This window comes from Vipera berus (assembly GCF_964194415.1).
Source record: "Vipera berus genome assembly, chromosome: W".
NCBI lineage: Eukaryota > Metazoa > Chordata > Lepidosauria > Squamata > Viperidae > Vipera > Vipera berus.
The window spans coordinates 58,276,453-58,291,853 of NC_138210.1; the positions used below are offsets into that span (position 1 = coordinate 58,276,453).

The 15,401-nt window shown below is 41.9% G+C and overlaps 1 protein-coding gene across 1 annotated transcript in view; it reads left to right on the forward strand.

Annotated features, from left to right (window-relative positions):
* LOC308676232 (kremen protein 2-like) overlaps positions 1-15,401 on the forward strand; it is a gene marked incomplete at its 3' end in the record, with an annotated part of 48,194 nt that overhangs the window by 19,892 nt on the left and 12,901 nt on the right. Inside the window, exons 3-4 of the mRNA XM_081342040.1 lie at positions 999-1,123; positions 3,902-4,055. Coding sequence (XP_081198166.1) covers positions 999-1,123; positions 3,902-4,055 — 279 coding nt within the window. The remainder of the gene's footprint in view (positions 1-998; positions 1,124-3,901; positions 4,056-15,401) is intronic.

Genomic DNA, 15,401 nt, shown 5'->3' on the forward strand with positions numbered 1-15,401 from the left:
GCAGATCCCATTCTGATCAATCACCAGCTCAGAAGAAAGATTTGCTTGCTTTGAAATTTATTTCAAAGGAGAAGAACATTTAAGTGAAATTCTTATAGATGGAGTGTTGTGGTTTGCCTTTATTATGGGAGACCAAGAGTTTTAGATGAAAATCCAGTCTAGGGGTGTCCCTTCTACTGTCCCTTTTCAGATTTTGAAGTTTGGGCAGCCAGGGCAACTCTGAAGTCAAAGAAACAAAATAACGCTGTAGCACCCTTCTCAGTTTCAACAGGAATGTACTGTAAACCCAATACATCAAGAAGAGATGTATTGGAATGCAATTTTCAAGCCTCAGAAAAATACAGAAAAACATGAACAGCTCTTATAGCGGAAAACACTTCAGAGAAAGTGTAAGTTGGTATTAAATCTGTTGTACCTGAAGAGCAACAATTTTGAGACAACTGCCTCTGATGCCTTTCACTCAAAACAATATGGCAGTGTTTCTCAACCTTGGCAACTTAAAGATGGGTAGACTACAACTCCCAGAATTCCCCACATCTGGCTGCATACGGTCAATTTGTATCACAAGTAGTCATCACTTATTGACTGCCTTGTTTAGTGACTGCTTGAAAAAGAAAAACAGCTTTGCAACCAAAGTTTACGTTTTCAGCCGTACAGTGTCCCATGGTTAAGTGATTGCCATTTGTGAGCTTCACAATCAGCTTCAAACAAGCACAATTGATGGAGAATGCGAAAGTGAAACCCCAAGTCGCAGTCATGTGATGTTTCACTTACTGACCATGGTGATTTGTGTAATGACGGAAGCAGAATTGACATCAAAGGTCCAGCGCAGTCACATGGCTTTTTTTGGCTTAGTGACTGTGGTGCTGAGTTGCAAGTCCCAATTGTGGTTGGTAAATGAAGACTACTTGTAAAGTCCTACAGTTGTGTAGCATTGTGATACCTTCCTGTATAAACATTCAAAATTTCTACCCTCATCCTCCATTGTTTTTTTTCAGTGCCTGGCTATGTTGGCTGCTTCTTGGACTCTGGTACTCCCCCAACACTAAGTGGGAGCAGTGGCACCTCCACCAAGCTCACAGTGCAAGTTTGCCTCAGTTTCTGCCGCAAGCGAGGCTATAAGGTACAGCAGCTCAGGAGGCCTTCACAGTCCATTGAAGAGGTTGCTTCAAACGGCCCTCCCAACCGGGGTTTGTCTAGGTGTGTTAGAACTACATCTCCCAGAATTCCCGGATAACAGACTGGCTAGAAAATCTGGGGTGGATTAAGAATCCAGGAACTGAATTCTTAAATAGTCCAGATACAATTAGATGACATTAGTTGAGAAAAACTAAACTATATTATTTTTAGAATAATATAAAATAATAAATAAAAGCCAGGGAGTGATTCCACCCAGTTCCCACTTATTCTCTTCTCCAGCCTAGGAAAAAAGCGCCAGTGAAAAGGATTTCATTCTTTCTAATCTGCCACACTGGAGTTGTGTGATGCAGCTCTGGGCTTGTTTTTAATTTAAACATAGAATCCTGACACTGTTTCCAATACAGTATGCTTTTAGATTTGTCTTTCCTAACCTGACTTGGTCTGCAAAGCTTGAGAAGGCTGATTTAAAGACCTTTAAGATTGGTATATATAAGGACAGGAGTCTTCAAACCTGGCCCTTTTATGACTTGTGGACTTCAATTCCCAGAATGCTGGCTGAGTAATTCTGGGAGTTGAAGTCCACAAGTCATAAAAGGGCCAAGTTTGAAGACCCCTGTATAAGGATGTAGGCTGGTTCAAAGAGATACAAAGCAGTGCTCTGGCACAGCTAACAAATTTAGCCAGTATGGCATTGGAGACCATTAGGGGGTTCTGAATACAGAACTGATGAATTTATGTATTGATTTATTATTGTTGAGGAATAAAGAAATTTGGAACCCAACCAAGTTTAGTGACTATTTCTCTGTCTGGGAACCAAAAAGCTGTCATTCCCTGAATAAAAATATATGGTAGAGAAGCTCCATTTGTAATTTCAACCTCTTTTTCATTTGATCTCTTAGTGTCCCATTAAACTACAGTTCCCATTAAGAACAGCTATGACAATTCTTTTTTTCCCCCTATTAATGGGTAACCAAGATAGCTCATCTCTCATATTTCAAGAAAAACTGTTAAGACAGCTATAGAGGTCTTGCTGGCCACTGATCCATGGTTGTTAATAAAGAGATCTCTATTTAATATTGATATAGGGACTGTTGGTTTGCCAACTTTTCTGAACTGATCTTAACTATTGGGCCTTGAGCAGCTGCTGCTTGATTTGATGGGCAATAGTGCCTATCTCCACGCCATAAAAAAGCTTTCCTACTTGATTTGTTTGCTGATCACAGCACCATCAGCACTTTACGGGGGACCAGCTCTCCACCCTTCACTTGTAATTCAAGTTACAACATCTAAACAGCAAATCAAATGATGACCTCAGAGTAAGGCAGAGCTAGCTTACATGAAAGGCCTGAATCTTGATTTTCTTCACTCGCTCTGGGCATGTGCCTTCACTGATCTACTTTTTCCCCTTATTTGGATTGATCTTGCACCCTTTCATCGGTTCTCTGACAACTGATGGGAATAGAGTAGACACATGTTATCCCCCTTCTCTATTTTCATCCCATCAGCCCAATTCTTGGCATCCTGTGAAACAGAGCTCAGCCATCAAACAGCATTTGTTTTGTCGTTCCAGGCTATCAGTTTTTATTAGCGCAACAAATGCACAGTTGTTACCCATTTGTCACACTTGGTTCAGACGGCTGCCCTCATGGTTATGCTTCTGTTCTGGAGATACTGAATTTGAAGATTCGTCTATTTTTTTTTAATATCTGGGAAAGCATTATACAGTCTGGTTACTTGATTATGTCATCTGTTTAAGCTTTCTCATTTGGAAATAGCAAAAATTTGGGGCTCTTGTAGGTAATTTTGGCTCTTTTCCTATAATCTTCCATATCTTCCAGCCCTTTTATTTTATGGAAACATAAATCTGCTGGTATTACTCTGAGTAATTGCTCCATAGAAAGTAAACCATTTCTTCTGGCTTTAAGGTGGACAACTAGCTCAACAGTTTACCATGCAAATACAATCTTTATGGTCTGTAAACCATGATTTATTTATTTATTTATTTATTTATTTATTTATTTATTTATTTATTTATTTATTTATTTATTTATTATTGGGATTTATATGCCGCCCTATCTCTCGAAGGACTCAGGGCGGCTAACAACAATAACATACAATAATACAGAAGTTAAAAGAAAAATTAAATTAATGGCCCTGTAGAATAAATTAAAATTAAAATTAAAATAAGTTAAAAATTAAAGTTAAAAATTAAAAACATAATTAAAATCCCTGTCAGTCCAGGTCAGCCTGGTGGAAAAGGAGTGTTTTGTGGCCGCGGCGAAAGGACTGGAGATCTTGGGCCATCCGAAGCTCAGGGGGGAGCTGGTTCCATAGGGCTGGCGCTCCCACAGAGAAGGCCCTCCCCCTGGGGGTCGCCAGCCAACATTGTCTAGCTGACGGTACCCTGAGGAGGCCTTCTCCGTGTGAGCGCACTGGGCGATGGGAAGTCGTTCCCGGCAGCAGATGGTCCTGCAAGTATCCCGGGCCTAAGCCATGTACGGCTTTAAAGGTAAGTACCTTCAATATGGTCTAGCATATTGAGTGAACCCAACCAATTTGGCTTATTCAGTAAACCCTGATTAAATCAAGCATGGCTTTCAGTCTACGAGTATATCCTAGGAAGTCTTGAATTTCCTTCAAGACAATTGCTTGTCCTATCCTTGTTTCCTTGTTTCATGTTTCATCTTCTTGCCATAGCAATGCAGTTAAAGAGATGGGTCCATCTTAAATCTTCACTTATTTTCTTCTGCCTTTTTGGAAGTTTGCTGGAGTAGAAGCTGGTTATGCCTGTTTCTGTGGCCATGAAGGGGATATCCGGCACAGCCAGCAAGTGAGTGCTGTGGAATGTGATCAAGTCTGCTTTGGCAAGTCCAGTGAACTGTGTGGAGGAGATGGCCGGATTGGCATATACAATGGTAAGTGTGAGAATTGGATGCATATCTTTGGTAAAGATGTACCTGCTACAGCTAAATGCCTATAGGTGAAACTTCTTCCCTCTGCATATTACACATTGGAAGGCCATCCAGTGAAGTTGATGGGGTTTAGAAATAACTTCCAATGCACTTTTAGAAAGACAAAGGCAAGTTATCTTTTTATTCAAGGATTTGGAATCCAAGTTACCCTAAGTCAGGGGTCCACAACCCCTGGTCTGTGGCCCACTACCAGGCCTTGAGCCGTTTGGAACTGAGCCACAGAAGTGGCAGGTGAGCGTGCACGTACATTGTTTGAGCAGTGGGTGAATGTGTGCATGTGCGCTCCATTTGCTGGTAGCAGCGGGCAGGCTTGCCCACTGCTCGTGCAAATGGAGTTGTGTACGTGCTTGTCCACCGCCTGTGTGGCACCATCCCCTCCCCTCCACCAATCCACAGAGTGGGAAAAATTGGGGGAACTCTGCCCTAAGTGGCATACTAGGGGTTTTTCAGAAGTTTCATATTGTTTATAACAGTATTTCTCAGCAGCTTGAAAATGTACAGATTTAGACTTCCAGAATTCCCCAGCCAGCATTTGGGAGTTGAAGAACTGAATCTTCAAACTGCCAAGGTTGCGAAACCCTGTTCTATGCACGTTCTGAGGCCATGTTGACCTAGACAGTAGGTTAAGGTCTGAGATTGTCATTGCCCCTCCCTGTGTCCCCATGATACTGTGAACTCTCTGTGAGGCTTTGAAAAGTGATCCAATTAACTGCTGGCTCATTTCCTGCTCCAGATAAAACATTTCTCCTTGTTTCACTTCCTAAATGCTGGAATTTCTCTCTTCTTCCCTTGCCACCATTCTATATTTGCACCACGCAAGGGCTGGAAAAGGATTGTTTTTGTTTTTTAAAATTCTTCTCATGAAAATGAAAATGTGAGAAAGGAAACAAGGAAGGTAGAAGATTGCCAGCTTGCTGCCTTTTCTCGGTCTCTTTCATTGGTCAGTTGGAGGAAGTGCCAGTCAGCTGACAGGATGGAAGGTGAAATCCTTGGTGAATCCATCACATTGGCATAAGAGAAGGTTTAAGTTGGACACTGGCATGAAAACGCTGCTTACATTTGGAGGGGATAAATCGGTGACTATAGAGAAGAGGATAAAGTTCCATTAAAATTGAGTGGGATGGAATCCCGAGAAGAGACATTCATAGATTCAGAGGCATCTGAGGCAAGAGGGCTAGGCAGTGTGAAAAAAAAATATATGACAAAAACACTGTCACGCTATCATGATGAACTCTTTCTTGTGCCCTGAGTGACCTTGCGCACACATGCAAAAGGAGATGAGCTTGCTTCGTAGAAGGTGCAACTTTGCTCTCATCATTTAAGATGACAGCCTCCCATCCTGCAGACTCTTCTGGGTAAAATGTGTTTTCTCTTGTGGCAACCGATGCTGCAGCATAACAGCTTTTATACCTGGGATTAGAAAACTTCCAGTGTTAACAATGCAGCGATGTGCTTGAGTTCATATTTTGCCATAAAGGTAAAGGTTAAAATTCCCCCGCACATGCGTGCTAGTCGTTTCCGACTCTAGGGGCCGGTGCTCATCTCCGTTTCAAAGCCGAAGAGCCAGCGCTTGTTCGAGGACGTCTCCGTGGTCATGTGGCCGGCATGACTAGACGCCAAAGGCGCATGGAACGCTGTTACCTTCCCACCGTAGTGGTCCCTATTTTTCTACTTGCATTTTTACGTGCTTTCAAACTGCTAGGTTGGCAGAAGCTGGGACGAGTAACAGGCGCTCACTCTGTTACGCGGCACTCGGGATTTGACCCGCCAAACTGCCGACCTTCTGATCGACAAGCTCAGCATCCTAATCCACTGAGTCACCGCGCCCCTATTTTGCCATAGAGAGTAATAAATATTTGCAAGTTTCATTTGCAAGTGCCATAACCCTTATTATACGAATAGGAAGGCCATTTTAGGAACCAGCTCTTGCACATTTTTGGGTAAAGGAGAGAAGGATGGTATTTGCTCCCATCCTGCTGGTTTTATGTTCTCAGCATCTGGAATGCAGTTATTTATTTTAACTAGTGTTAGTTTTCAAGAACTTTGCTTTGCCTTCTTGTTTATTTAAGATGCAGCTGGGCACTTTTCCTTCCTGATTTTGACTCTTGACAAAGTCTGTTTGCAACTTAGTATTATTTCCATTTTAATTACTTTTTAACAACCATAAAGAAGCCGGGATCTATATAGGATCTCCTTTCACTTGTGAGGCAGTGCACTGGCAGTTTTCCATAATACAATTGCAACTTAGAAGGCACATGACAAACACAACAAGGCAGTGTTAGCTTTGTTTAGAATATGTGCGTGAGATGCACACTAAGCAATTGTGGGAGAAGTGGGAGGTGCAAAAAAAAAAGAAAAAGAAAAGTTTGTGTGTTTTTTATGACTAATAGCTCTGTAATTGCAAATTCCAGTTTGGCCTTTTAAATCTGTTTTTCTCTTTTGAATTGTTCTTTGTTCCTTTAAATGTAATTGCTAAGCACATTTGATTTGTGCTTAGATTGTAAGCCGCCCTGAGTCTTCGGAGAAGGGCAGGATATAAATGGGATTAAAATAAAAATAAAAAATAATAATAATAGTTTTATTTTAATTCAAAAGGAAAGGGAAAAAAAGTTCTTCTGGTTGTATCTTCTAGAGGCCTAATGATTAGGAGCGCTACTATCTATCACTTACAGAGTCCTTCGCTTATTTTGCTGTCAGTTTTATACCCTCACCCTAGTCCAGTCAATTTCATATGTCTTTGTCAGTTTTACTATGCTAGACTAAGACATTTGAAATTGACTCTACTTTACCCCAAAATATCCTAAAAGTAAAATCTTTATCTTTATCTTTATTAGACTTATATACCGCCCTTCTCCCGTAGGACTCAGGGCGGTTCACAAGGTTTTATCAAAATAACAATACAACATTACAAAAATTAAAAACAGTTAAAATAATTACATTTAAACCTTGAATAAATATAAAACCCCAATTAAAATCCAATTTAAAACCCCAATTAATACTCTCAGTCCAGGCCAGAAAGCTCAAAGAGCCAAGTCTTCAGGTCCCGGCGGAATGAGCGAAGGTCAGGGGCAGTCCTAAGCTCTACGGGCAGCTGATTCCAAAGGGCCGGCGCACCCACAGAGAAGGGCCTCCCCCTGGGTGTTATCTGCCGGCAATCTTTTACCGGCGGTACCCTGAGAAGACCCTCCCTGTGGGAGCGCACAGGACGAAGGGAGCTTGATGCCGGCAGCAGGTGTTCCCTCAGATATCAGTAGTACTGCTTTGAAATATCATGTGTTATATACACATTTTTTATTAAAACAAACAAACAAACAAAAACCCCAACTAGCCAGAAGGGTGGGAGGAACAGTTTTGATGAAAAAAATAATAAGAGGACAATTGGAGCCTTCTTTGCATGGTTCATGAAATTAAGCAACTGAAAACACTAGTGTAAATAGCCTTTGATTTAAAACCACCACTGGGACCAGAATTTCTATTGCTAAGCAAGGCAGTTGTTACGTGAGACGCACTTGATTTTACGACCATTTTTGCCATGGTTGTAAGCAAAGCACAACAGTTTTTTAAATTAATCCAGCTCTCCCCATTGGCTTTTCATTTCAGTTGGGAAGGTCACAAATGGCAATTACATGACCTCAGGTTAGTGCAACCATCATGGATACACGCCAGTTGCCAAGCACCTGAATTTTGATCACATGACTGTAGAGATGCTGGATGTTACATATGCAAGGACTGGTCATAAGTCACTTTTTTCAGTGCCATTATAACTGAATGGTTGCTAAATGAATGGTTGTAATTCAAGGAATACCTGTATCATATTTGAAGGTCGATCTCAAGAGCTGGCATATATTGGCATAAATATTGGGGGAGGGAGAATTACATATTATTTGGTCAATCCCTTTGGCAGCTCATTGGGGACTCAGGAGTTGTTTACTATATAAATATTTTTATTTTTATTTTATTTATTTTTATTCCATTTATATCCCGCCCTTCTCCGAAGACTCAGGGCGGCTTACAAGCTTAGCAGTAGCCTTCATTCTATGTATATGCCTGCTTATTAGGGCTTTCATACACCCCCCAAGTGGCATTATTACAAAGTCAGCTTACTGCCCCCAACAATCTGGGTCCTCATTTTACCTACCTCGGAAGGATGGAAGGCTGAGTCAACCTTGAGCCTGGTGGGATGTGAACCTGCACTAATTGCAGGCAGCTGGTGTTACTTAAGGAGGCATTAGCCCACTGCTCCACCAAGGCTCTTTTTAATAGGAAAGGTAGCTTAAAATGATCCAGCTATTTCACATTTAGCTCTAAACAGTTCCAGATTTGATTAGAATTAAATTAAATTAAATTAAATTAGCTCCTCCTGGACAGTTGTCACCCATGCAACTAGACAGAGGAGCAATTGATGGCCAATTCTGAGGTGACATCGTTAAAGAAGAGTAGATTTTCTTTAACGTCATCATCTCTGACCACCTCATAATCTCTGACAGCGTTCTGATTTTCACACAGATATACAGTACCTGTGACTACACAGGGGATTAAAAAGAGGCCCAAAGGGATCAGAGGGATGAGAACATACCCATGTCCAGCTTCTCCACAGTCAGACAAAATAGTTGTGCCTTCTTTGCAATGGCTGCGGATATTTAGCCATGTTTTATCTTGTTCTGCCAGCCCCTGAATTTAACAAGTCAACTGCCTGGGAGCTTTTTGTGCACCTGGGAATCCCTGCTCCTTATGAACATTTGTAAGTTCTAGGTGGCTCTGACCGAGCATGCTGGCTGAGGAATTCTGGGAGTTGAAGTCCACCACATCTAAAAGTTGCCAAGGTTGAGAAACACTGCTCTATACACCCAGTACCCGAGTGTCTTCCTAACCTAACCTAGAGTCCAATTAACATCTTTTGCGCCTCCCAAATCCACTGACAGCCAACTCTGGAGCCCTTCAGGCATATAGGAGTCATGCCAGTCCAGCAATTGGCATCATGGCAATGTGTTCCCACAACTGATTTGCAGTGCTGGAGCTCTATGGAGGTTTGGCTGGACTGTTTTTCGGCACATGGAAAGTTGCTTCTTCACCTGGCATTTGCTAGGATTTTTTTTTCTTCCATTCAACCGCATTTGATTCTCAGCGACTGCCTGGACAAGTCCCTACAGTTTTCTTGGCAAGGTTTTTCAGAAGTGATTTGCCATTGCCTTCTTCCTAGGGCTGAAAGTGACTGGTCTGACCAGCTAGTTGGAGTTGTGCTTAAGGTGAGACTAAAACTCATGGTCTCCCAGTTTCTCTCCTGATGCCTTGACCACCACACCAGTCTGGCTCTAGGATAGCCACCCTCATAATAGCATCCTTTGTGTATTAAATCCCAGCTATCAGAGAACCTGGTTTGAGGCAGCATCTGGAAGGAGCGGCAAGAGGGGTCAGATTGACAGAAGCAGGATGGTGGTATCATTATTATTATTATTATTATTTATTAAACTTATATACTGCCCTTCTCCCGTAGGACTGCCTCTTTTCTGATGGAAATTCAAGGCTCCACTGTAATATAAGTGAAGGACTGCCTGTGTTTGATCTTTTTCCCTAGCCCAAACCATTCGGAGGCTGATCTAGTCCTGAATTTTCAGGACTGTTAGCATCACACTTAACTAGAGCCTGGATGTTGTTGCTCTTTTTTCGGTATCCTCCCCTTTTTCTTGTCAGACTGTTTCTCAACTTGGGGAGGAGGATTGCATCCCATGTTGACTACTTCTGCATGCCACCATCGCTATGTGTCCTCCTGGTTGAGAAACCTCCATCTAATGGATTTCACAACCTTATCAGCGAACCCAATCTTAATTCTCCTAGCAAGTTTCACCATAGCTCAAAACTGCCTCGCAACATTTCTCCACCTTCTTTAAGAAGTTTCCACATAAGGGCAGGCATCACCCAACAATATTATGCTGACTTTGAGAATTCATATATGCAGGGGAAAAAATGCATATTGTTGTGTACTGGGTTCTTTGCAGCAAGCAGGAGACAAGGCGAGAGAGTTCAGGCAGGAACATGCTTTATTGAATGCAGGAACTGAACTGTTAACCAAGGCTTCTACGCAGCTATTTATACTGCTGGCCACTAGGCGGCGGCCAATAGGTTTGAAGGAGCCTATTGCCACCCTAGAGCCAACCAATGGTGGTCCTGGAGACTGCTTGTCTGAGGAGCCAGCGACCGTTACCCAACAGCCTGATTAAGCAATCTCAAACAGCCTTAAAAGACACGTGGTACAGTTCAAGTAAAACAAGCCCAATACATTACACATATAAAAGGAGCTTCCCCTAATACCGGTAGTTTAGGGATGTTTTTACACAATGCCCAACAACAAAAGCACACACTGTATGGAAAACATGGAGGTGGGTTTAGAAATTTGGGTCCCCCCCCACTTTCAGTTTGGGTCAGAGGCAAAGGGGAGTTTGTGGCTCCCGGAACTGCTGTAGCTCAGGGCACAGGTCAAGAATAAATGGTATTTTTGTGCTCACTTTTTGGTTAACTTGAGGGATTGGCTTATGATATTCTTGCCTGTCCTCAGTTTTCCAGGGAAGGCCAGCAATCTCGGGTGTCTTTCCAAATTTAATGGGGGTGGGAGGGTAGGATTGGGAAGTAGAATTGGTGCTCTGCGGAAGTTCTCTATAATTGAGATAGTTTAATCAAGCACTTGTACTTCCCATCAAAGTGAGCTGCTTAACTATGCAGAGTACTATTTTATGCATATGATTCCTCAAAACAGCTGCAGTTCTGGGTTCCACCTCCCTCTTATCTCAGAGGTTGCACACAGAAATGGATGAGCTTATGAAGCATAATTGTTAAATCTGAGCCAGCTGCAAGATGTAAGAATATTGTTTGTGTAGGAAAAGATCCAACTGTTCATGTAGGTGGGTCTTAACTCTGGCCAGGTTATAACAACTCCATGGTAGTTGGATGCAATGCTTAATACTCCCTATTAATTGCCTTTAGCGTTATGATGTGGGATGTAGTACTGTAGTTGTTGACAAGCTCGATTCAGATCTAAGTTCAGCCAAGCACTTACTGCTCAGCCTCAGGCAAGTTGCTTAGGCATTCAGCTTTCACCAGCCCTCTATAATCATTAAGGCTATGCAGCAATCCAGGTTTAAAGGTCTACACTGAATTTGTAGCATACGTGGATGTGCACATAGCGTTTGTTGTGAACACCTTTTCCTGGAATTGTGTGTGAGTGAAATTGGGTAGAAATCTAATAAATAATAATAATAAGGATATGTCAGGGTAAGAATATTGGTTATACACTAGTGGGAAGTGGGGTAAATTTAAAAATGGGGGGAACCCCTTTCTCCATTTTTATGAGAACTCAACTGGCTATCAAGAGAGGTGTAGCAGTGTAATATGGAAGGCTGGAGATCTCGTGTCTTCTCTCCTGGGATACGCATATCCTGTCCTCGCCTCTTGCTACTTATAGTGGCTGGGCAATTCTCACTGCTTTCCAAGCAATACCTAATGGATAACTTCACAGTAAGGGACGCGGTGGCTCAGTGGGTTAGGACGCTGAGCTTGTCAATCAGAAGATCGGCAGTTTGGCGAGTCAAATCCCGAGGGCAATGTAACAGAGTGAGCGCCTGTTACTCGTCCCAGCTTCTGCCAACCTAGCAGTTTGAAAGCACGTAAAAAATGCAAGTAGAAAAATAGGGACCACTACGGTGGGAAGGTTAACAGCGTTCCGTGCGCCTTTGCCATCTAGTCATGTCGGCCACATGACCACGGAGACGTCCTCGGACAAGCGCTGGCTCTTCGGCTTTGAAACGGAGATGAGCACCGGCCCCTAGAGTCAGAAACGACTAGCACGCATGTGCGGGGGGAACCTTTACCTTTACCTTTTAGCAGTAATATGGAAGGCTGGAGATCTCAAGTCTTCTCTCCTGGGATACACATATCCTGTCCTCGCCTCTTGCTACTTATAGTGGCTGGGCAATTCTAACTGCTTTCCAAGCAATACCTAATGGATAACTTCACAGTCCTATTATGTGTCTGAAAGGGGATTCTCATCACCTATTTTATCTTGCTGCAATGGCAATCAGGGGAAAAAAAATAAATTCCATAATGCAACTTGCTGGCCATAAGGGGAAGAGAGAGTGACCTTGAGGGATAGGAGGAAGAGCTGCTACCAAGGCCACAGTCAGATAAAAGAAGCCTCAGTCCAGAGCACGAATGTAGTGTGAATAAATTTCTCAGACAAACCTCTCCCTAATTCTCAAGAAGATAAAAGGAGGGAGGAGATGTATTCAGAGTTGCAAGTTTCTGTTACTGTAACCTTACAATAAAGGTGTGTCTTAGCCTACGTGATGTGGGTTTCCTAGTCTGATCTACCTTGAAAGGATGAGATTGGCCTTGTAGCAGCCTTTATTTCCTCCTTTTGAAAAATAGACCAAATTTCAATAGTGGCAAATATCTGTAGCTTGGGTGTCAAATCTAACGAATCTATCTAACAAACAGAAATTCAATGGTGAAAAAAGTAAGGTTCTACATTTAGGCAGGAAAAACCAAATGCACAGGCATAGTATAGGTGGTACCTTGCTCAATAGTAGTTACTGTGAGAGGGATCTAGGAGTCCTAGTGGACAATCACTTAAATATGAGCCAGCAGTGTGCTGCAGCTGCCAAAAAAGCCAACACAGTGCTAGGCTGCATTAACAGAGGGATAGAATCAAGATCATGTGAAGTACTAATACCACTTTACAATGCCTTGGTAAGGCCACAGCTGGAATACTGCATCCAGTTTTGGTGACCACGATGTAAAAAAGATGTAGAGACTCTAGAAAGAGTACAGAGAAGAGCAATAAAGATGATTAGGGGACTGGAGGCTAAAACATATAGGGAACAGTTGCTGGAATTGGGTATGTGTAGTTTAATGAACCGAAGGGCGAGGGGAGACATGATAGCAGTGTTCCAATATCTCAGAGGCTGCCACACTGATGACTTACACCTGACCCATCACAAGACCCATCCCAGACCCTCATTTGACACACCCACACCTGAAGCCCTGCTGAAGTTGTTACCTAGCCTGGTAATGAAATGTTCAGAAACCCACCCACAAGCTCAGAGAACGAACCTTCACCCTCAATAGACCAATTTCACAAGAGATAAAACAATAAAAGTTTACTGACAAGAAGTCAAGATACGATAATAAGTAGTTCTTGTTTTAAACCATTTGTTCAACCATTCAGAATTATGATGGTGCTGAATGAGGAGGACCAGCTCGCAATTACAATGTCACAGCACTTCAGTCACATGATTGCTATTTGTGACCTTCACTGTCAACCTCCGACGAGCAAAGTCAATGGGGAAGCCAGCAGGAGGTCTCAAGTGCTGATTATGTGACCATAGGGCATTGTAACCTTTGCAAGATTCATCAAACAGCAGCAACTGGGACTGCCCGACTCATCTAATAACAGCAACTTGGACTGCCAGAGATGTTGTCATAAGTCAGTGTGGTCATATGATGTTGCACTATACAACTGTGTCACTTAGCAATAGTTTCCAATTCCAATTACTGTTGGTAAGTGAGGATTAACTGTCTACAAACAAACCTCTATTTACTAAAAAAAGAGACTATTTCTTCAATCAAAAAAGAAAAATTTGCTGAGTAAAGTTCTGTGCTCTCCAGTAGACCAAGCAGAAAGGGCCAAGAGGCTAGTTCACTTTTTCTCCAGAAGCTCAAGGTCCAGAAAAAGATTCCATTGAACCTCCATTTGTTGTTGTTGTTAGCTGCGAAGTCGTGTCCGACCCATTGCGACCCTATGGACAATGTTCCTCCAGGCCTTCCTGTCCTCTACCATCTTCTGGAGTCCATTTAAGCTCACGCCTACTGCTTCAGTGACTCCATCCAGCCATCTCATTCTCTGTCGTCCCCTTCTTCTATTGCCCTCAATCTTTCCCAGCATTAGGCTCTTCTCCAGTGAGTCCTTCCTTCTCATTAGGTGGCCAAAGTATTTGAGTTTTAGCTTCAGGATCTGGCCTTCTAAAGAGCAGTCAGGGTTGATCTCCTCTAGGACTGACCGGTTTGATTGCCTTGCAGTCCAATGGACTTGCAGGAGTCTTCTCCAGCACCACAGTTCAAAGGCCTCAATTCTTTGGCGCTCAGCCTTTTTTATGGTCCAACTTTCACTGCCATACATTGCAACTGGGAAGACCATAGCCTTGACTATACGCACTTTTGTTGACAGGGTGATATCTCTGCTTTTTAGTGTGCTGTCTAGATTTACCATGGCTTTCCTCCCAAGCAGCAAGCGTCTTTTAATTTCTTGGCTACAGTTCCCATCTGCAGTGATCTTGGAGCCCAGGCAAATAAAATCTGTCACTACCTCCATTTCTTCCCCATCTATTTGCCAAGAATTAACCAAAGATTGTGAGAAAGAGAGTCACCTGTGAGTTTTTATGGAAGATGGTAGAATCAACTTTGGGTCTTCCTGCTTCTAATCTAATTAGACATTAAGAGATATTGTCTGAAATGACAAATTATGTCAAATCATTATGTGGATTTCTCTCTAAACGTATTTGGAAGGTCAGAAAGTGTTTATGGTTCGATGCAGACTCACTTAAGAAACTAATGTTGAATTATCCAAGTTTGAAAATGAAGAAGAAGACGATCTTCTTTTTGAATGTCTGGGACAAACAAAGGATAAACTCCTTAAGTCAGTTGAATTTTAGTAGTTGTTTTAAATATTCTGAGAGATTGTGTTCTGAATATGATTTACCCATAACATCTGTTTGGCAAGTATGTATCTTTGAAACATGTACTGACAAAATAGCACAAGCCAGACATTTTTAGCAGGCTTAGAAGTATCTGGAGTCTTGAGATGCTTAAGAGATGCAGCACTTAAAGTGATCCAAACAATTCAATTTTATATGGGATTTAAAAAAAAATAAAAGGAAGACTAACTTTAATTACATATCTGTACTGTGGAATGAAGAATTGAAATATCCAATTTTGGAAAAATCAAAGGGTGCACCTTTTTTAAAAAAACCCTGTAAACATACTTATTATTTTGAAGAACTTATGAAATTCAGTAGAATGCATTATATTTTATATCTACTGGACTTCTCAGGTAAAGTTTAAAAAAGATTGGACATTAGATTTTTTTGTACTGGCATTATAAATATTTTTTTAACATCATTCTGGAAAGAAATAGAATGCAAATGAGATATTATATTCCTAAAACAGGGAATTTGGTCTTTTACGAAGAGGTTTGGCTATATACCCTAAATCTTGGTAAAGGGGATGATCTTATATAATTTG